General features: G+C 44.5%; 1 protein-coding gene across 1 annotated transcript in view; it reads left to right on the top strand.

Annotated features, from left to right (window-relative positions):
- The window catches only part of LOC127002935 (neural-cadherin-like), a 67604-nt gene that overhangs the window by 32294 nt on the left and 14399 nt on the right, over positions 1 to 20911 (top strand). Inside the window, exons 16-27 of the mRNA XM_050869238.1 lie at positions 1567 to 1728; positions 2286 to 2410; positions 3503 to 3664; positions 4788 to 4916; positions 9583 to 9732; positions 10675 to 10847; positions 12126 to 12318; positions 12452 to 12646; positions 12763 to 12903; positions 14411 to 14608; positions 17071 to 18088; positions 19268 to 19450. Coding sequence (XP_050725195.1) covers positions 1567 to 1728; positions 2286 to 2410; positions 3503 to 3664; positions 4788 to 4916; positions 9583 to 9732; positions 10675 to 10847; positions 12126 to 12318; positions 12452 to 12646; positions 12763 to 12903; positions 14411 to 14608; positions 17071 to 18088; positions 19268 to 19450 — 2829 coding nt within the window. The remainder of the gene's footprint in view (positions 1 to 1566; positions 1729 to 2285; positions 2411 to 3502; positions 3665 to 4787; positions 4917 to 9582; positions 9733 to 10674; positions 10848 to 12125; positions 12319 to 12451; positions 12647 to 12762; positions 12904 to 14410; positions 14609 to 17070; positions 18089 to 19267; positions 19451 to 20911) is intronic.

Below are 20911 nucleotides of genomic sequence, written 5' to 3'. Positions count from 1 at the left end.
AGAGAGAAAACGGGATGTGAGAGAACAAGAGAAAATGGGGATGAGCAAGAGTAGAAAGTCGTGTGTAGCGGGGGGGTGGGAACGGGGGGGGTGGGAAGGGGGAGGCGTGCAGGTAGGAAGTTCAGAAGAGCAGTCAACATGAAAATATCGATGGAGATGATTTACTAAGAGGTATTTGGCTAGTTTGGCTTTTTTCAGTATATGCTGTAAACTAATATTATAACAAAACAATAGCTTACTAAATATTTTGCATAGTTGATATCTTAAAACCTCTTCGTCATCTCTACTCTTCTCATTTCTTGTCTCCTTTCTTTTCTTGTTCTCTTTTATCTTTTCTAGTCGCTTTTCTTGTTCTCTTTTATCTTCTCGCTTTTCTATTCATCTCTTCTCTTCTCGTTTTCTTCCTCGTATCACATCAAACAGACTCTCTTTCACTAACACTAACAATAAATAACTTGAACCAAACTCTACACGTTCCAACCCCATATCTTTTCTCCTCCATCCCTTCAAAACCTCCCTCAACCTCGTCTCCCACACCCCAATCCACGGAAACTACAGCACACACTATCCAACCTCATTTTACGGGTGTTGGATCCGCCCGACTGAGGATTCCAAGCGCAGCACAAGCCCGGTACATATTCCGCAGCGCCCCTGATTTCGTCGCTGTAACATTTCTCCCACCGGCCGCTCTAACGAAGTCCTGGACGTTGCCTTTGTACAGATTAACGCGCTTATCTGTAGCTGGTCCGGGAGATGAGAGAAAGAGAGAGAGAGAGAGAGAGAGGAACAGGCTTTATCTATCTTTCTCTCTATCTGTCTGTTTCTCTCTCTCTCTCTCTCTCTCTCTCTCTCTCTCTCGTTAGTTCAAAAGATGAGAGAGAGAGAGAGAGAGAGAGAGACTTGCTATATCTCTATCTTTCTCTCTCTATCTCTCTATTTATCTATCTATTTATCTATTGTTGTTTCTGTCTCTCTTCCCTAACCTCTTCTTTCCTCCTTGTCTGTCTGTCCTTTCTTCCCTCTCTTCATTACCTCCCTCCCTTCTTCTATCCCTCTTTCTCTATCTCATTATCTCTCTCTCTCTCTCCCTAACCCTTCTCCAGTTTTCCTCTCTTCCTTCTTTCTTCCCTCTCTTTAATTCTTTTCTCTCCCTCTTTGTCTCTCCTTTCCTTCTTCCCTCTCCTCAATACTTCCCTTCTTTCCTCCCTTCTCTTTGCACCTCCCATTCTCTCTCCTCCTTCCTCTACACTTCCCATCTTCTCTCTCATCCTTTACCCTACCCATTCTCTCTCTTCCTTCCTCTACACTTCCCATTCTCTCTCTTCCTTCCTCTACATTCCCATTCTCTTTCTTTCCTTTTTCCCTTCCCATTTTCTCCCTCCCTTTACCCTTCCCACTCTCTCTTTCCTCTTTTAACGCTTCCCATTTTCTCTTGTTCTCTCGCTTCCCGTTTTCTCTCTTCTGTTACACTTCCAATTTTCTCTCTCTCTCTCTTACTTAACACTTCCCTCTACTCTTCCCATTCTCTCCCTCTATTTACATTTCCCGTTTTCTCTCTTCGCGCAGACCACAACCGCACTTCGATGTACTGGATCACTGTGAAGGACATGAACGACGTGGCCCCGGAGTTCGACAGGGTTCTTGGCGTGTTCGAAGTCCAGGTCCCGGAGAGCAGACACGCTGGGAAGGACACGGGAATTCGCCTGAAAGTGATTGACCCAGATCTTGGTGAGTCGACGTTTGGTTCGGTTCGGTTCGGTTTGGTTTGTGATGTTTTTTTCTGTGAGTCTTTTGTTTACCTCTCCTCCTTATCCTCCCATCCTACCCTCATTTCCTGTCTCCCTCTACCTCCTTCCCTCATCACCTCTCTCTCTCTCTCTCTCTCTCTCTCTCTCTCTCTCTCTCTCTCTCTCTCTCTCTCTCTCTCTCTCTCTCTCTCTCTCTCTCTCTCTCTCTCTCTCTCTCTCCTTCTCCCATCCTGTCTCTCTCCCTCTCCTTTCTCTCATCTCTTTCCTACCCTCGACCCTTCCTTCCTCCCTCCTCCTTATTCTCCCATCCTACCCTCATCTCCTGTCTCCCTCTCCCTCCTTCCCTCATCACCTTCTCTCTTTCTCTCCCTTCCTTCCTCCCTCCTCCCATTCTGTCTCTCTCCCTCTCCTTTTCCTCATCTCCTTCCCCACTTCGACCCTTCCTTCCTCCCTCCCTTCTTCTCCCATCCTACCCTCATCTCCTGTCTCCCTCTCCCTCCTTCCCCCATCACCTCCTCCTCTCTCTCTCTCCCGCAGTCAACCACAACACCTTCAGGATCGTCCAAGGCAATGAGCAGAGAAAGTTTAATATTGACTCCACGACGGGCGAGGTTACGGTGGCGCGCGGGCTGGACTACGACGATCCAGTGAGAGACAGAAACGTACGTGTGTGTGTGTGTGTGTGTGTGTGTGTGTGTGTGTGTGTGTGTGTGTGTGTGTGTTTACGTGTCCCTTTTCAAACACTTTCTCTTTCACTATTTTTTTTTCAGTATTAATATTTCTTGCTTTATTTTTTGTTTGTTTGTTTTTTCTTTCTCTCATTCTTTATTTCTTTCATTTTTCATTTCTTTCATCTTTTCTTTCTTTCTTTCCCTGTTATTTCCCTCTTTCATCCATTCATTCACTTTAACAATCTCTTTTTCAATAAGTTTTTCTTCCTTTCCTCCTTCCTTTCTTTCTTTTCCTAATTTCTTCCTTTCTTTCTTGTTTTCTCTCTCTTTTTTTCTATTTTTTTCTGTCTAACATTTTCTCTATCATTGTTTTCTTTCTTTCCTTCCTCCTTTCCTTTCTCATCCATGCATTCTTCCCCTCTTTCCTTCCTTCACTTCACGCTTCTGATAAAACTAAGTGACGGGTCAAGCAATCTTATTTTCTTTCGTTCTTTCTTTCTTTCTTTCTTTCATTTTTTCCTTCTATTCCATCTCTTCCTTTCTTTCATTTTTTCTTTCTCTCATCTCTTTCTTTCTTTCAAATTTTCTTCCTCTATTATCTTTTTTCTTTTCTTTCTTTTATTTTTTTTTTCACAATCATCTCTTTCTTTCTTCCTTTCCTTCATTTTTTCTTTCTCTATTCTCTTCCTTTCTTTCTTTCTTTCTTTCAAATTTTCTTTCTTTTTCCTTCATCTCTTCCTTTCTTTCTTTCAATTTTCTCTCTCTCATCTCTTCCTTCTGTTCTTCCTTTCTTTCAAATTTTCTTTCTCTCATCTCTTTCTTTCTTTTAAATTTTCTTTCCCAATCATCTCTTTCTTTCTTCCTTTCTTTCAAATTTTCTTTCTCATCTCTTCCTTCCTTTCTCTCTTTCTTTCAAATTTTCTTTCTTTCTGTATCATCTCTTTCTTTCTTCCATTCAAAATTTCTTTCCCTATCATCTCTTTCTTCCTTCCTTTCAATATTTCTTTCCCTCTGCACCTTCCCTTCCTTTCCTTCACTTAATCTTTCTTCCCTTCCTCCTCCTCCTCCTCCTCCCCCCTCCAGTTCACGCTTCTAGTTCGACTCAGCGACGGGGCCAACGAGGCAGTGGAGACCTTTATCACCATCGCCGTCATCAACGTGAACGACCTGCCGCCAGTGTTCGACCAGTCCTCCTACTTCTTCAGCGTCACGGAGCACGAGGACTGCGACAAACCCTTCGGACAGGTGAGGGAACGCGCGCTTGTTCTTGATTGGAAGGTAATTGATGCTTTGAAAGGTGAGGGGAGAAGAGAGAGAAAGGGAGGGGATAGGAAGAAGATATTTGGGGGACAGTGAGGGAAGGAAGGAGAAGAAAGGATGAGTGAGGATACGAAAATAAGAAAAAGGTAAGGTGAGGAAAGAAGAAAGAGAATGGGAGAGGAAAAAGGTAAGAAATGGAAGGTATTGCTGAGGAACTTATGGAAGGAGAAGGAAGGAGAGAGAAAGGTAAAGGAATATATGATAAAAAAAAGGAAAAAAAGAGCAAGGGAGGAAGGAAAAGAGTAAGAAAAGAAAGGGAAAGGGAAAGGAGTATGATAAAGAGAGATACCCAAAATGATTTAAAGATTTTGGTCATTTTAACACCTTTTTATATTCACCTTCCCCCGCCAGGTGTCATAAGTAGAATGATAATTAACATAAGAGCTTAAGGAGTCTGCAAGAGGCCGTTTGGCATATACAAGGCATCTTCTGTACACTCAACCCCACCTTACCTCACCATCCATGGCTTTATCTAACCTCTTCTTGAATGTATCTACGGTATTGGCACCCACAACTATTCGTCAACCACTCTATAGGTGAACCAATTCTTGCCTATGTCTTTGTTGAATCTGAATTTGTCTATCTTAAAACCATTGCTTCGTGTCCTACCTGGCTCTTTTACTCTCAAAATCTTATTGACATCCCCTTTATTAAATCCCTTCATCCATTTATAGACTTCGATCAAGTCTCCTCGCAACCTTCGCCTTTCTAGAGAGTGTAGATTTAAATGCTTCAGCCTGTCTTCATAAGGCAAGTTTCTCACCCCCTGAATCATCTTTTTTAGGTAATGGAGTCAAGCATAACATTTCAGTAATATATTTTGGTCATTTTAACATCTGCTCTTTTTACCTTCATCTCTATTTTAACATCAACTGATTTCAACATCTTTTTTCACCTGTTTCAAATTTGTTTCACCTCTATTTCACCTCTGTTTCACCTCTGTTTCACCTTTGTTTCACCTTTGTTTCACCTCTGTTTCACCTCTGTTTCACCTTTGTTTCACCTTTGTTTCACCTGTTTCGCCTCTGTTTCACCTTCCCCCCGCCAGGTGTCAGCCATGGACCCCGATCTGCCTCCTGACGTGGACCAAAACATCAGGTATCGGCTGCAGGGGGGCGGGAAGGCCTCAAGGAACTTCACCATTCACGAGACCACGGGGGAGCTGGCCATTGTGGGGGTGAGTGTGTGATGGGGAGAAGGGAGAGAGGGGAGGGAGAAGTGGGAAGGAAAAGGGATGAGTAGAGAAGGGAGAAGGGAAGAAGGAAGTGTGTGTGGGTGAGGGGAAGGGAGAAGGGGAAGGAAGGGAAGGGGAAGGGAGAGAAGGGGGGAGGGAAGGTGAGGGAGAGGGAGGAAGAAGGAGGGGTAAGGGAAGGGAGAAAAGGGAGGAAGGGAGGAAAGGGAGGGGGAGGAAGAAGAGGAGGGGAAGAGATGAGAAGGGAAGGAGAGAAGGGAGGAAAGGGAGGGGGGAGAGGAGGGAAAGAGGGAAGGGAGAGAAGGGAGGAAAGGGGGTAGGGAAAATTTTGAGTGTGTACGTGTGTGTAGGGTAATGTGTGTGTGTGTGTGTATGTATGTATGTATGTGTGTGTGTGTGTGTGTGTGTCGATCATGAACACTTTTTTATGACGAAATACATCACGAAGACAGAATTAGTGGGCGCCCCGCTGTGACCTTGAGGCTCAGGTGACGGCTTAAAAACTCACCTTGACGCCCACCTGTCCAATACCTGTCTAGACCATACCGCGCTTAATTAGTGTGGGAAGAAGATTTACCTGGCGAAACAAACAGGTAGACAGGAAGACCGGTAGAGAGGTTGACAGAATGGAATAGAAAAAAATAGATGAATTGACAGATAGATAGATTGATTGATAGATAGATAAAGAAAATAATAGAAAAAAGAGAGGAATAGATAGACACAGATAGATAGATAGATAGATGAACGTAGACAGAAAAGAAGAAAATAGAGAAAAGAAAGGAGGGAAAGAAGGAAAGAAAAGAGAGGAAAAGAGGAAAGAAAAGAGGGCAAGGAGGAAAGAGAGGAAAAAAAGGGAAAGAAAAGAGGAAAAAGAGGAGGAGAAAAGAGGAAAAAGGTGAGATAAAGAGGACGGAGATAGATAGATAGATAGATAGATAGATAGATAGATAGATAGATAGAATAAAGGAAATAAAAAAGAATTGAATAACAAAAATATGGACAGATAGATACAAAGGAAGATAGATGGAAGTAGACAGAAAAAACAGAACAAACAGACGAACAAACAAACACAAAAGCAACTCTCTCCCTCCCTCCCTCCCTCACACACACTCACACACACACACACACACACACACACACACACACACACACACACACACACTATCAGATTAAACACTCGTTACTGGGGAAACCATTATGGCCAAACCTACGACCTCTGGCCTTTGCGAACTCGACGGAAAGACTTAAAATAACCCGGGGAATAATTGCCTCCAGGAAATATAAATAGAGAGATAGGCAGAAAAGATAAAGATAGTCTACAGGAAGAATGGATGCGAAAATACAGTAGAAAGATAGAGTCATCAGAATTAGGTAGATAGGGTGGGAGAGTTACCGGAAAAATAAGTTATTGTATAAAGCAACAAAGAATGGCCTCGCTGTGTTGTATTGAAAGTCTCATTAGTAAGGAAACATATATATATTTTTTTTACATCAGAGGATACGGCTCAAGGGCAACAAAAGGGGTAAAAAAAAGGCCGCTACTCGCCGCTCCTACAAAATAAAAAGTAAAGAGTACCCAAAAGAGAGGTCAATTTCGGCCTTAAAATAACGATGGAAGATAGAAAGAGAAGCAACATGGCGGTGGAATTGAAGAGGTAGAAGGCTGTCAGTTAGAGGAGGAGGAGAGCTGATGAGACGAAGAGCCTTAGACTTATATGATTATTCTGAGTCTAGACCCAACATGAAATGAAAATAACGATAGAAGATAGAAAGAGAAGCAACATGGCGGCGGAACTCTTAGACTTATATGATTATTCTGAGTCTAGACCCAACATGAAATGAAAATAACGATAGAAGATAGAAAGAGAAGCAACATGGCGGCGGAATTGAAGAGGTAGAAAGCTGTCAGTAAGAGGAGGAGAGCTGATGAGACGAAGAGCCTTGGGTTGGTAGGATAAGACACCTTCGCTTCTCATATCAGCCATTTCTAAAGGTCAAAGAGGGGGTCAGTCGGGTTCTAATGAGCGTTTCTTCAGGTTCACGGTACAGAAGAAGGGTCAAACTACCACCAGGGTCGTTAACGTAATCTTGGAAATCCCCACAACTCCTACGAAAGCATTGTCAAATAGTTTCTTCAGGTTCATGGTACAGAAGAAGGGTCAAACTACCACCAGGGTCGTTAACGTAATCCTGGAAATGCCCACAACTCCTTCGAAAGCATTGTCAAATATGTGTTCTTGGGCGGCGAAATGTTTTATAATGCGATCCTTAGACTTATATGAATGTTCTGAGTGTAGACCCAACATGAAGTAGATACAAACATCGTAGTCAAAAACACTAAACAGACAAACAAACATGCAAACAGAATCGGCTCCACAAAGCTTATATACAAACAGACAGCTTTCCCGCGTTGCTACCTAGAAAAAAAACATTAATGCGAAAGTAAGATTGAAGACTCCATTATTTGATATCTTGGACCTTTGTAATAATAATAATAATAATAATAATAATAATAATAATAATAATAATAATAATAATAATAATAATAATAATAGGAAGAAGAAGAGGGGAATGAAAGGGGAATGAGAGGGGAAAGAAAGATGAGGAAAAAGAGGGAAAGGAAGGAAGGAGGAAAAGAAGGAAAGGAAAGAGAGGAAAAGAGGAAAGAAAAGAAGAAAAGGAGGAAAGAGAGGAAAAGAGGAGAAAAGAAAAAGGGGAGAAAAAGAGGAAAGAGGGGAAGGAAAGTGGGAAGAGAGAGGAAGAAGAAAAGAGGAATGAGAAGGAAAAGAAAGAGGAGGAAAGGAAGAAGGGAGGAAAAGAAGGAAAGAAAAAAGGAAAATAGGAAAGAAAAGAGGACAAGGAGGAAAGAGAGGAAAAAAGGGAAAGAAAAGAGGAAAAAGAGGAGAAAAGAGGAAAAATGGGAGGAAAAGAGGAAAGAGGGAAGAGAAAGGAAGAAGAAAAGAGGAATGAGAGGGGAAAGAAAGAGGAGAAAAGAGAAGGAAAGGAGGAAAAGAAGGAAAGGAAAGAGAGGAAAAGAGGAAAGAAAAGAGGAAAGAGGAAAAAAGGGAAAGAAAAGAGGAAAAAGAGGAGGAGAAAAGAGGAAAAAGGGGAGAAAAAGAGGAAAGAGGGAAGAGAGAGGAAGGAAAGAAGGAATCAGAAGGGAAAAAAAAGACGAATGAGAATAGAAATAGAACACAATAGAAAGACAAAAAACAAAAAGTGAACGATAGAGAATTGAATCCCACAAAAACCTTCCTATAAACGATCCAATCCCTTTATAGGAAGTGCTTACGACGGCGGCGCCTCATCAGAACCCAACCAGGACGTGATTTGGTAGTTAGGTGGTGGTGGTAGTAGTGGTGGTGGTGGTGGTGGTAGTGATGGTGGTGGTGGTGGTAGCGGTGTGGTGGTGGTGGTTGCCTTCTGATACGTGAAAGAAAGCTATCTAACACAACCACTGAGAGAGAGAGAGAGAGAGAGAGAGAGAGAGAGAGAGAGAGAATAACAAACGCGTGCCGATCGCTTTACCCAGGTCAACAGGGGGATCTGAACGCTTTCCCGAACGTTTTATCGTCGACATGAAAGGCTTGTGTTTGCCTGGGGAGAGAGAGAGAGAGAGAGAGGGAGAGGGAGAGGGAGAGGCAGACGGCGAGTGACAGTGAGTTAGCGGGAGAGGAAAGAGTTGAGCAGGGCGGAGTGCCTTGGAGTGATTGGATGAGCAGCGGCCTGGCTCCGGCACTGACGAGGGACGAGCCTTCCACTCAGCGATTACTCCTGCCTGGGGCCCTCCCTGACGCCTTCAAGCTGGATCCCATGCTGTCCAGACCCTGGGAGACGAACACAGGGGCTCTGAGTCTTTTCCCTCGGCCTCAAACATGGATCTAATGCTGTCTAGACCGGGAAGGTGAAGAGGAAAACTAAGAATGTATTTCCTTTCTTGGCGCCTTCAAGCACGGACCTAATGCCGGCCAGACCGTGGGAGGTTAACAAATGTTTATATCCCTTCCTCTCTTTATGTGTGTGTGTGTGTATATATATATATATATATATATATATATATATATATATATATATATATATATATATATATATATATATATATATATATATATATATATAGATTTTTTACACAACACACACACACACACACACACACACACACACACACACACACACACACACACACACACAAATGTTTAGATAGTGGGCCATTGAAGGTACTTGCTTTGTTAAAGTCGGCAGCAGGTTTTGCTTTGTTCCCTTTGTAAGTGTTTTATATTTTTCGCACGAAGCTGCGACCGTCACGGACCCAGGCCGCTGCAGTGAACAGTCGCAACTTCGTGCAGAACATACAAAACACAAAGAGAATAAGCAAAACCTGATATATATATATATATATATATATATATATATATATATATATATATATATATATATATATATATATATATATATATATATCTCCTTCCTTTCCCTTTATACAGTTTTCTTCCTCCCTATACACAAGTATCCTTTCCTCTACACCTCTTCCCCCCCCCATACAAATATTTATCCCTTCCTTCCTCTATACAAGTCTCCCTCTCCCTTCCTCCCTCCTCTATACATGTTTTCCCTCCTCCATAAGTCTCTCTTTACAAGTCCCTCCCCCCAGTGCCTGGACCGGGAGGCCGCCACGCGCGGCTTCCTCACCGTCTACCCCATGGCCGCGGACGACGAGGGCGCGGGCCACGTCGCCGAGCCGCCCACCGTCACCATCACCATCACCGACCTCAACGACAACCACCCCTTCATACACGGCCCGGTGAGGGGGCGAGGCGGCGGGGTGATGCCTGATGACCTTCTCTCTCTCTTGCTCTCTTTATATCGCTCTCCTTCTCTCTTTTCGTTTTATTTGTTTGTTTTGTCGTGTAGGGTTTTGAGTTTTTTTTATCATCCTGCTGTTTTCTTTTATATTTTTCTTTGTGTTTTGCTTCTCTTATGTTTTCTTTCTCTTTCTCTCTTCCTGTTTTATTTGTTTTGCTTCGTTTTCTGTGAGTTATCGAGGTTTTCTTTTCTCTATTGTTTGTTTTGTTTTCTTTACCTCTTGTCCTCCTAACCTTCCCTTCACCTCTAGTTTTATCTGTTTGCTTCCTTCTATGTGTGTGTTTTTATTAGTGCTTTCTCTTTTTACTGTTATATTTATCTTTTTTTCTAATTTAAATGTCTTTCTCTATCTGTCTATCTGTTCATCTATATACCTATCTATCTATCTATCTATTTCTTTGTTTTATTTATTTGTTTCATATTGTGTGATTTTTTTTAGCTTTTTTTATCTCTGCTGTTGTTTTCTTTATCTTTCTTTGTCTTTCTATCTATATATCTATTTTAGTTTTTGAGTTTTACCTTTTTCTTTATATTTGTTTTCTTCTTTATTTTTCGTTGTCTTTCTCTCTCTCTTTCTCTGTCTTTCTCAATGTTTGATTTGTATCTTTTGTTTTGAGTGTATTTCTATTTTTTTTTCTTCTCTCTTTTCGCTGTTGTTTTCTTTCTGTTTTTGCTTTCTTCTTTATCTTCCGTTTTCTTCCCCTCTCTCTATCTATCCATTTATCTATCCATCCATGTCTGTCTAATTTTGTTTCGTTTGTTTCGTTTTCTGTGAGTTCTTGAGTTTTTTTCTTCCTAACTGCTGCTGTTTTCTTTCTCTTTATTTTGCTTTCTTTACCTTCGTCTTCCTAACCCTCCCTCCCCTTCGTCACCCCCTCAGGCCGGGAGTCGCACCTCCATCCTGGAAAACACTGATCCCCTCACGCTGCGTCCGGTCACCGTCCAGCTGGCAGACTTGGACGCGGAGGAGCACGGCTGTCCCTGCACCTTGGACTTCGATGCCTCCGCGCCCGCTGACGTGACGGAGAAGTTCGAAGTGACGCTGATGGACGAGTGAGTGCTGAGCGAAGTTACGTAGAAGGGAGTTAGCGAAGTTGCGTTGAAGGGTATTGGGAGAAGTTAGATAGACGTTGAAGGGAGAAGTTACATGAAAGGGTGTTGGGGGAAGTTACGTAGAAGCGTGTTTGAGGGAAGTTATTTTTGAAGGGTGTTGAAGGGCGAAGTTACATGAAAGGGTGTTGAGGAAAGTTACGTACAAGAGTGTTTGAGGGAAGTTATGTTTGAAGGGTGTTGGATGAAGTTACGGAAAGGGAGTCAAATGACGGTTTAAAGATTTATTTTGTGGTTGGTGGTGTGGGATTTATTGATCTTGTTTTAGGATTCTTGATAGACGAGGAGTCCACTAAATATCTCTTCATGAACTTTCCTGTGTACGAACCTTTCTCAAAGCAGAACAAACCATTAACGGAGTCCACTAAATATCTCTTCATGAACTTTCCTGTGTACGAACCTTTTTCAAAGCAGAACAAACCATTAACGGAGTCCACTAAATATCTCTTCATGAACTTTCCTGTGTACGAACCTATTTCAAAGCAGAACAAACCATTAACGGAGTCCACTAAATATCTCTTCATGAACTTTCCTGTGTATAAACCTAATTCAAAGCAGAACAAACCATTAACGGAGTCCACTAAATATCTCTTCATGAACTTTCCTGTGTACGAACCTTTCTCAAAGCAGAACAAACCATTAATGGAGTCCAATAAATATCTCTTCATGAACTTTCCTGTGTATGAACCTTTCTCAAAGCAGAACAAACCATTAGAGCCAAACTTTTCCTCGTCGTAAAAACAAATATAAAAAAAATTCTAACAAAACTGATAAATAAACTGAACTAACAAAACTAACTCATTCACACGGCCAACCAACACTAAGAAGGAAATAGATGTAGATAGATGGATAAGGAAGAAGGAAATAGATATAAATAGATGGATAGATAGACAGATAGAGAAAGAAGACAAATCGGAAAACAATAAAAAAAGAAATATAACAACAGCAGAAAGAGAAATAACTGATAAAAACACACATAGAAGGAAGCAAAAGAATTAACAAAAAATATTAATAGGAAACAAATAAAATATAACACCATAACCATATTCCCTGCATCCCATCCCTTCCCTTCTTCGCTTCAGTGTAACAAAACCCTCATAGTAAAAATAAACCACTAACAAAACTAACACTAACAAAAACTAACAGAAAACAAATCACTAACAACACTACCACCTTCAGCGTCTTCCCAGCCTCACCTCCTCCTCTTCGTCCCTCCCGCAGAAGCTCCTCCCGCTACGCCGTGAGGCCGCGCGTGGTGCTGGACCGGGAGGCGCAGAAGGTGTACTCGCTGCCCTTCAGGACCACGGACCGGCGGGGCGTGAACGGGCTGCGCTTCCTGACGGTGGAGGTCGGCGACAAGAATGACTCCCCGATGACCGATGGGGAGAGTGCGATTGAGGTGTATAACTATTTGGTGAGTGGGAGGGAGAGGGAGAAGGGGGAGGGGAGGAAAGAGAGAGAGAGAGAGAGATACACACACTCCATTTTCCTCAGCGTCGTTTTTTTTAAATTTTACCTTGCCCCCCCCCCTCCTCCCCCCCCCCCAGGGTCAGTTCCCCCGCATGGTCATCGGCAGCGTCTACGTCAGCGACCTGGACGACCACGACGCCGCCGACAAGGTCTTCGAAATCGACCCCGCCACCTCCCTCGAAGTGGACACCTTCTTCGACGTGGACCACGGCACCGGCAACATCACCATGGCCAAGGACACGCCCGGCGGCTCCTACGTCCTGCGGGCCAAGGTGACGGAAGGATACCTGAGGAGTGATATATGCCTACAAGAAGAAACATTATTAGTGAAGGACGCGCTGCATCGCCCACATCATCAGCACTGTCCTGTCTCTTCCGCCCATCGCAGGTTGAGGACAGGATCCGCAACGAGACGGCCAAGGGCGAGGTGGTCATCACGGTGGTGGACCTGACGGAGGAGGCGATCCGGCGCGCGGGCTCCTTCAGAGTGGCTGGATACTCCCCCCTCGGCCTCCTGCAGCGGCGCGGGGTGAGTGTCCGTGTGTGGAGGTTGTGTTATTATTGTCTACCTTTCTTAGGGTTTAATATACTGTGTTTGTCTAACGTTTTCTTACAACGCCTTACAGTTCTTTTACTAGTCTATTTCGGGAATTATTTCATTCTTTTACCTTTAATGTGTTTATCGTGTCGTGGGCAGCGACGTCATTAACTCTACGGTTAACGCCGATCATTTTTTAATATGGCGATAAAATATAAATGTACTTGATTAAAACTCTTCGGTTAACGCCAACCAATTTTACATTGTTGGAACGCCTTGACGTGTTGGCTTTGTCAGTCGCTGGAACGGAGTCACATTACCGAACCGTCAACGCCAACGCCTCGGAACACCGTCACACTCAAGCAGATGATGATAAATAACCTTAAATAATCCTCCTTCCTCTTCCCTTCACCCACATTCTCAGAGCGCTATCAGGGGCACGAGTATCTAAGAAAGCCTGAAGGTGGAAATTAGAAATGCTGGAACTGATAACAATGATGATGACGATGAATAATGGCCTATACTAATCTTGCTTCCTGTTCCCTTCACCTACACCCTCAGAACGCTCTCAATGGGGAGTCTTTACGAACGTCTCAAAGGGGAAAATCAGTAACTTGGAACCACTAATACCAGTAACAGTAACTTCTTCTTCTTCGTCTTCTTCTTTTCCGTCTTCTTCTTCGTCTTCTTCTCCTTCTTCTTCTTCTTCTTCTTCTTCTTCTTCTTCTTCTTTGTTTTCTTCTTCTTCTTCTTTGTTTTCTTCTTCTTCTTCTTCTTCTTCTTAGTCGTCGTCTTCTTCGTCTTCTTCTTTTTCTTCTTCGTCTTCTTCTTCTTCTTCTTCTTCTTCTTCTTCTTCTTCTTCTTCTTCTTCTTCTTCTTCTTCTTCTTCTTCTTCTTCTTCGTTTTCTTCTTCCTTCTATCTTCTCTGCCTTAATCCTTACTGGGATCGGCCACTCTTGTACGTTGTCGCCAGTATCTTCTCTCCTCTACATCCACCTCGTCCAGAACCAACTGCCTCATCTGTCTCTCAATTCCGTCCCTCCGTCTAAACCTCTCTTCCTCTCGATCAATAACATGGAACCGCTAACAACAACAATAACCTTCGATAATGAGTCTTCCTCTCCCTTCACCCACTCCTCCAGAACGGTATCAGGGGCACGAGACTCCAGGTGGAAATTATGCACACTGGAACGCTGATAACAAAGATAATGATTGATAACCTTTAATAACCATCCGTCCTCTCGCCTTCATCCACCCTTCAGAACGCTATCAGGGGCACGAGTCTATTGAAAATTATAAACACTGCATCACTAATAACAAAGATAATGATAAATAGCCTTAAATAACCATCCTTCCTCTTCCCTTCACCCAACCTTCAGAACGCTATCAGGGGCACGAGTCTCTATTGAAAATTATAAACACTACATCACTGATAACAAAGATAATGATAAATAGCCCTAAATAACCATCCTTCCTCTTCCCTTCACCCACCCTTCAGAACGCTATCATTGGCACGAGTCTTTATGAGCGCTTGAAGGGGGAAATCGGGCGCCTTCACGGTCTCGAGTCGGGGGACGTTGACATCTTCAGTCTGCGGGGGTCTGGCGGTGACGTGGATGTCCGCTACACCTGTCGTGGCTCACCTTATCTCACCTCCACCAGACTCAACGGCCTCATGCTCACCCATCTGCACCAGGTGAGGGAGCTAATTAGGGTCACCTGAGGATTTGGAGTCTTCGTGTAATCTCTCTTTCTCTCTCTTTTCTCTTTTTTTTTCTGTTATTCTATACCAGTCTATCTTTTTTTTTTCTCTTTCAGTATCTTTTTTTTTCTATTAGTCTATGTTTTTTCTTCTTCTCATAGGTAAGTTAAGTTTTATGTATATATGTATGTATGTATGTATGTATGTATGTATGTGTGTTTGTATGTCACTCAATCTTTCCTTTCATTTTCATCCTTCAACTGTCTCTGTCTCCCTTTATCTCTGTTGCAAACCCTTCCTTCAAGACTTCTATATTAATACTCCCTCTTTCGGTCTCTTTATCCAATCCCTTACATCAATCCTCTATTCTTCAGTCCAATGTTTACTCGTCTTTCATTCCTTACTAGTCCTCCTCCCTTTCATTCAGTATTTATTTTCCTTTTCTTCCTTCAGTTGTGTTTGTCTCCCTTCATCTCTGTTGCAAATCCTTCCTTCAAGACTCCATACTTCTCCTCCCTCTTCCAATCCCATTCTTTTCTTCAGTCCAATGTTTACTCGTCTTTCATTCGTTACTAGTCCTCCTCCCTTTCATTCAATACTTTTTTTCCTCTCCCTTCTTCAGTTGTGTTTGTCTCCCTTCATCTCTGTTGCAAATCCTTCCTTCAAGACTCCATACTTCTCCTCCCTCTTCCAATCCCATTCTTTTCTTCAGTCCAATGTTTACTCGTCTTTCATTCGTTACTAGTCCTCCTCCCTTTCATTCAATACTTTTTTTCCTCTCCCTTCTTCAGTTGTGTTTGTCTCCCTTCATCTCTGTTGCAAATCCTTCCTTCAAGACTCCATACTTCTCCTCCCTCTTCCAATCCAATTCTATTCTTCAGTCCAATGTTTACTCGTCTTTCATTCCTTACTAGTCCTCCTCCCTTTCATTTAATATTTCTTTTCATTTCCTTCCTTCAGTTGTGTCCGTCTCCCTTCGTCTCTGTTGCAAATCCTTCCTTCAAGACTCCATACTTCTCCTCCCTCTTCCAATCCAATTCTATTCTTCAGTCCAATGTTTACTCGTCTTTCATCCCTTACTCCTCCTCCTCCCTTTCATTCAATATTTATTTTCCTTTCCTTCCTTCAGTTGTGTTTGTCTCCCTTCATCTCTGTTGCAAATCCTTCCTTCAAGACTCCATACTTCTCCTTCCTCTTCCAATCCCATTCTTTTCTTCAGTCCAATGTTTACTCGTCTTTCATTCCTTACTCCTCCTCCTCCCTTTCATTCAATATTTCTTTTCCTTTCCTTCCTTCAGTTGTGTCCGTCTCCCTTCATCTCTGTTGCAAATCCTTCCTTCAAAACTCCTATACTTCTCCTTCCTCTTTCAACCCCATTCGTCAATCCTTTCTTTTTCTTCAGTTCTGTTCACATGAGGGTCGGGAAGCGAGCTTTTGCAAGGGCCTCCTCTTTGTGTTCGTTTTTATTCCGTCTATAGTTCTATGGATGGTATATTCGGTGCCTCTTTCCCTTCTTCTTTCTCTTCTTTTATGAGTTTTCTTTGGCAATAACTTCATTCCTTTATCTTGAACCTCTTTATCGTGACAGCACAAAGACGTGGGCAGCTGCGTCATAATCTCTACGGTGAACGCGAATCGGTTTCAACATTGCGATATATATTTTTTTACCAACAAAGGAGACGGCTCAAGGGCAACAAAATGAGTGCAGAAATAAAAGCCCGCTGCTCACCGCTCCCATAATAGACTAAAGTAAAGAGTGTCCATAAGAGAGGTCAATTTCTAAGGTCAATGGTATGACGGTGGTGTTTCTACTATGATATGAGATTGGTGTTTCTCTAGTATAGGACTTTTCTCCTTCTTTTCCAAAACTCGTATGATATGACGCTGCTGTTTCTAGTATGATATGGCAGTGTTGGTGTTTCTCAAGTATAAGACATTTCTGGACACCTCTCCTCCCGAAATTGACCTCTCTTTCGGCCACCTCTTTGGATTCTTTTTAGGAGCAGTGAGTAGCGGGCTTTTTTTATTATTGTTTCCTTTTTTTGTGCCCTTGAGCTGTCTCCTTTGTTGTAAAAAAAAATCTACTTTCTTTTCAAAACCTGTATGAAATGATTGCAGTGTCTTGTGATATGAATTTGGTGGTTCTCTATTATATTCGTAAGACTTTTTTCCTTCATCAAAACGTGTACCTTGCAGAGTAGATGAGGGATGGAAGGAAGGATTGAGAGTGAGGAAAGGGTCGTCAGGTGCGGGTCAGGTAACGAAGCGCCGGGCAGAGCCAAAACTTGTACCTTGCAGAGTAAATGAGGGAAGAGAACGAATGATTAAGAGAGAGGCAAGGGTCGTCAGGTGCGGGTCAGGTAACGAAGCGCCGGACAGAGCCAGGCAAGAGCGAGGGTGGGATGAGTGGCCTTGTTCACTCTAATATTCACCTCTCTTTTTCCCGCCCCTCGCAGCTCAACGCAGCGCTCGGGGCCACGATATCAAGGGTCAACCTGGATCGCTGTCTGTACGAGAATGACCTGACGCGACCTTGTAACACCAGTAGTGGGGGTCGGGGCAGCTGCCAGATGACCCTCAAGCCCAACATGACCTCCCCGCTGGTCGTGTCGGGGGAGGCCACGACGATGGTTGGGGTTGACATCACGGACCACTATGATTGTAACTGCGGTGCCCTGGAGCCGCTGCCGTCCGTGTGCTACGATGGCTACTGTCTTAACGGCGGCGTGTGTCGGGCGGTGAACGGCACGCTGGTGTGTGAGTGCCCCTCCCGGCTGGACCACGGGCCGCGCTGCGAGGTGAGGAGCGCCAGGTTCGAGCGAGGCTACGCGTGGTACAAGCCGCCGAAGGTCTGTGAAAACTCGACCATCTTCCTGTCATTCCAAACGCGGCAGTCCAGCGGGGTGCTCCTCTACGCCGGGCCGACGGTGACGCGGCCCTGGAACGACTACCCGCTGGACTTCCTCTACGTGGTGCTCAGGAGCTGGGTGCTGGAAACCTACCTGGACCTCGGCACCGGGACCGTCCGCGTGGCCATCCCGCTGGAGAGGAACACTCACCGTGCCTTCGACTGCGCCATCTCCTGGGACGCGCTGGGCATCACTTTTGAGGTCATCAACTGCTCCGGCAACTCCAGCAGCGGCGCCGCCTGTAAGAAGTCGGTGGCTTTGTCGGGCGGGACCTCTGCCACCCACTTACTGAACCTGGCGGCGCCGTTGCAGCTCGGGGGCGTGGCGGCCATGGCAAACTTCCAGGACCTCGCGAAGTCGTACGGGTGGAGCCTCACGCCGCCCGCCGCCCCGCCCTTCCACGGCTGCGTCCTAGGCCTGCGACACAACGACTACCTCTACGACCTCAACGCCACCGACCACGACAAGGAGACCTACAAGCCGTGCGACGCGCCGGCCGTGGCAAGGGTCATCATGGGGAAGCAGTCCATCGTCATCATCGTCGTCAGCCTGCTCATCCTCGTCAGTGAGTAACCTGGAGGAGGAGGAGGAGGAGAGACGTGGAGAAAGGGAAGATGAAGCAAAGGAGGAGGAAGAGGCTTAGATGATAGTTAAAAGGACAGTTACCTCGACTTTTCTCCTTTTTCCCCTTCATCCTCAGTGGTGTTGATGGGTGACTTAGATAATGGTAGTTAGAGAGACAGTTGCCTTACCCTTCCCTCCCTTTCCCTTCGTCCTCTGGTGTTGAAGGGACGTAGATGATGATAGTAAGGGACATAGTAACCCCCTATCTTCTTCTTCGTCCTCAGTGTTGTTGGAGTGACTTAAATAATGATAGTTAGATACACAGTTGCCACACCCTCCTCTTTCTTCCTTTCGTCCTCTGGTGTTGAAGGGACTTAGATGATGATAGTTGAAGAGACACAGTTGCCTTACCCTTCCCTCCCTTTCCCTTCGTCCTCTGATGTTGAAGGGACTAAGATGATGATAGTTGAAGACACACAGTTGCCTTACCCTTCCCTTCCTTCCCCTTCGTCCTCTGGTGTTGAAGAGACTTAGATGATGATAGTTGAAGAGACGCAGTTGCCTTACCCTTCCCTTCCTTCCCCTTCGTCCTCTGGTGTTGAAGGGACTAAGATGATGATAGTTGAAGAGACACAGTTGCCTTACCCTTCCCTTCCTTCCCCTTCGTCCTCTGGTGTTGAAGGGACTTAGATGATGATAGTTGAAGAGACACAGTTGCCTTACCCTTCCCTTCCTTCCCCTTCGTCCTCTGATGTTGAAGGGACTAAGATGATGATAGTTGAAGAGACACAGTTGCCTTACCCTTCCCTTCCTTCCCCTTCGTCCTCTAGTATTGAAGGGACTTAAATAATGATAGTTAAAGAGAGCTACCTCACCCTTCCACCCTCTTCCCCTTCTTCCTCATTTCTTTTCTCTCCCATGCTTCCTTCCCTTTCTCTTTTCTCCTCTTCTCTGTTACCCTCCTCTACGTCCGTTCCTTCCTCTCTCCTCATCCTCTCCCTTCCCTTCCTTCCTCCTCTCCTCCTCCCTATCTTTCTTTCACACGGAGAGGAAGGAAGCACAACAGATGTCCTCCTCCTCTTTCTCCTCCTCCTCCTCTGGTGTTGAAGGGACGTAGATAATGATAGTTGAAGAGACACAGGCACCTCACTCTCTCCCCCCTCTTCTTCCCCGTCGTCAGTGCTGGTGCTGCTCATCCTCTGTCTTGCGAGGCGGGGCAGGAAGAGCGTCTACTGCCCCGAGCTGGACGGCGTCGTGAAGGAGACCATCGGTGGCACGGACCTCGAGGGCTTTGGCGAGAAGGACGTGACGGAGTATGACTTGAAGCTCCTGCGGGTGTGTCCTGAAGGCTACCTCTTAAACGGTGAGTCTTACGAGGGGAGTGGAGTCCTGTGTAGAGGGATAGGATGGCGTAGGATAGTATAGGCGTATCCTTTCTTCCTGGTCATGGGTCCTAGTGGCTAACTCCTGAATGGTGAGTCCTACGAGTGTATTGGCGTCCTGTGTAGAGGGATAGGATGGCGTAGGATAGTATAGGCGTATCCTGTCTTCCTGGTCATGGGTCCTAGTGGCAAACTTCTGAATGATGAGTCCTACGAGGGGAATGGAGTCCTTACGTGTGCCTCTCTGTATGTAGGATGCGTACAGGGTAGGATGTGTATAGGATAGCATAGGAGAGTGTAGGATATGCATAAGATAGTGTAGGATGGTATAAGCGTCTTGGATAGTAGTAGTAGTAGGAGGAGGAGGAGGAGGAAAGTGAAAACGAAAGAAAGAGAAGAAGAAAAAGAAAAGGAAAATAAAAGAAAAAGAAAAAAAGCGAAAGCGATAAGAGAGAGAGAGAGAGAGAGAGAGAGAGAGAGAGAGAGAGAGAGAGAGAGAGAGAGAGAGAGAGAGAGAGAGAGAGAGAGAGAGAGAGAGAGAGAGAGAGAGAGAGAGAGAATATAGAAAAAAGTCAAAAAGAAAGTAACACATTTTCGACACCATGTAAAGAAAACGAGAGAGAGAGAGAGAGAGAGAGAGAGAGAGAGAGAGAGAGAGAGAATATAGAAAAAAGTCAAAAAGAAAGTAACACATTTTCGACACCATGTAAAGAAAACGAGACAGAGAGAGAGAGAGAGAGAGAGAGAGAGAGAGAGAGAGAGAGAGAGAGAGAGAGAGAGAGAGAGAGAGAGAGAGAGAGAGAGAGAGAATGTAGAAAAAGTTGTAAAAAAAGTAACATATTTTCGACACCATGTAAAGAAAACGAGAGAGAGAGAGAGAGAGAGAGAGAGAGAGAGAGAGAGAGAGAGAGAGAGAGAGAGAGAGAGAGAGAGAGAGAGAGAAAAAGTCAAAAAGAAAGTAACACATTTTCGACACCATGTAAAGAAAGAGAGAGAGAGAGAGAGAGAGAGAGAGAGAGAGAGAGAGAGAGAGAGAGAGAGAGAGAGAGAGAGAGAGAGAGAGAGAGAGAGAGAGAGAGAGAGAGAGAGAGAGAGAAAAGTCAAAAAGAAAGTAACACATTTTCGACACCATGTAAAGAAAACGAGAGAAAACTGGCGGAAAATTCACGACCCAAAAGTTGAACCCCACTTCGATACCCGCCACGCGTCAAGTTTCTCGCCAAGTTAAACCGTCGACCACCTCCCCTGTGCTCTTACCCCCCCCTCCCCCCCATTCTCTCTCTCTCTCTCTCTCTCTCTCTCTCTCTCCTGTACTTCGAGTTACTTTGGAAACAACTTTGCTTTGGCTTCTGAAGGAGGAGGAGGAGGAGGAGGAGGAGGAGGAGGACATCTGTTGTGCTTCCTTCCTCTTTGTGTGAAAGGGAGAGGATGGGAGAAGGAAA

This window comes from Eriocheir sinensis, chromosome 24 (genome assembly GCF_024679095.1).
Source record: "Eriocheir sinensis breed Jianghai 21 chromosome 24, ASM2467909v1, whole genome shotgun sequence".
NCBI classification, from domain to species: domain Eukaryota; kingdom Metazoa; phylum Arthropoda; class Malacostraca; order Decapoda; family Varunidae; genus Eriocheir; species Eriocheir sinensis.
Note: the sequence above shows the minus strand (reverse complement) of the source record. Positions and strands in the feature narration are given on the sequence as shown.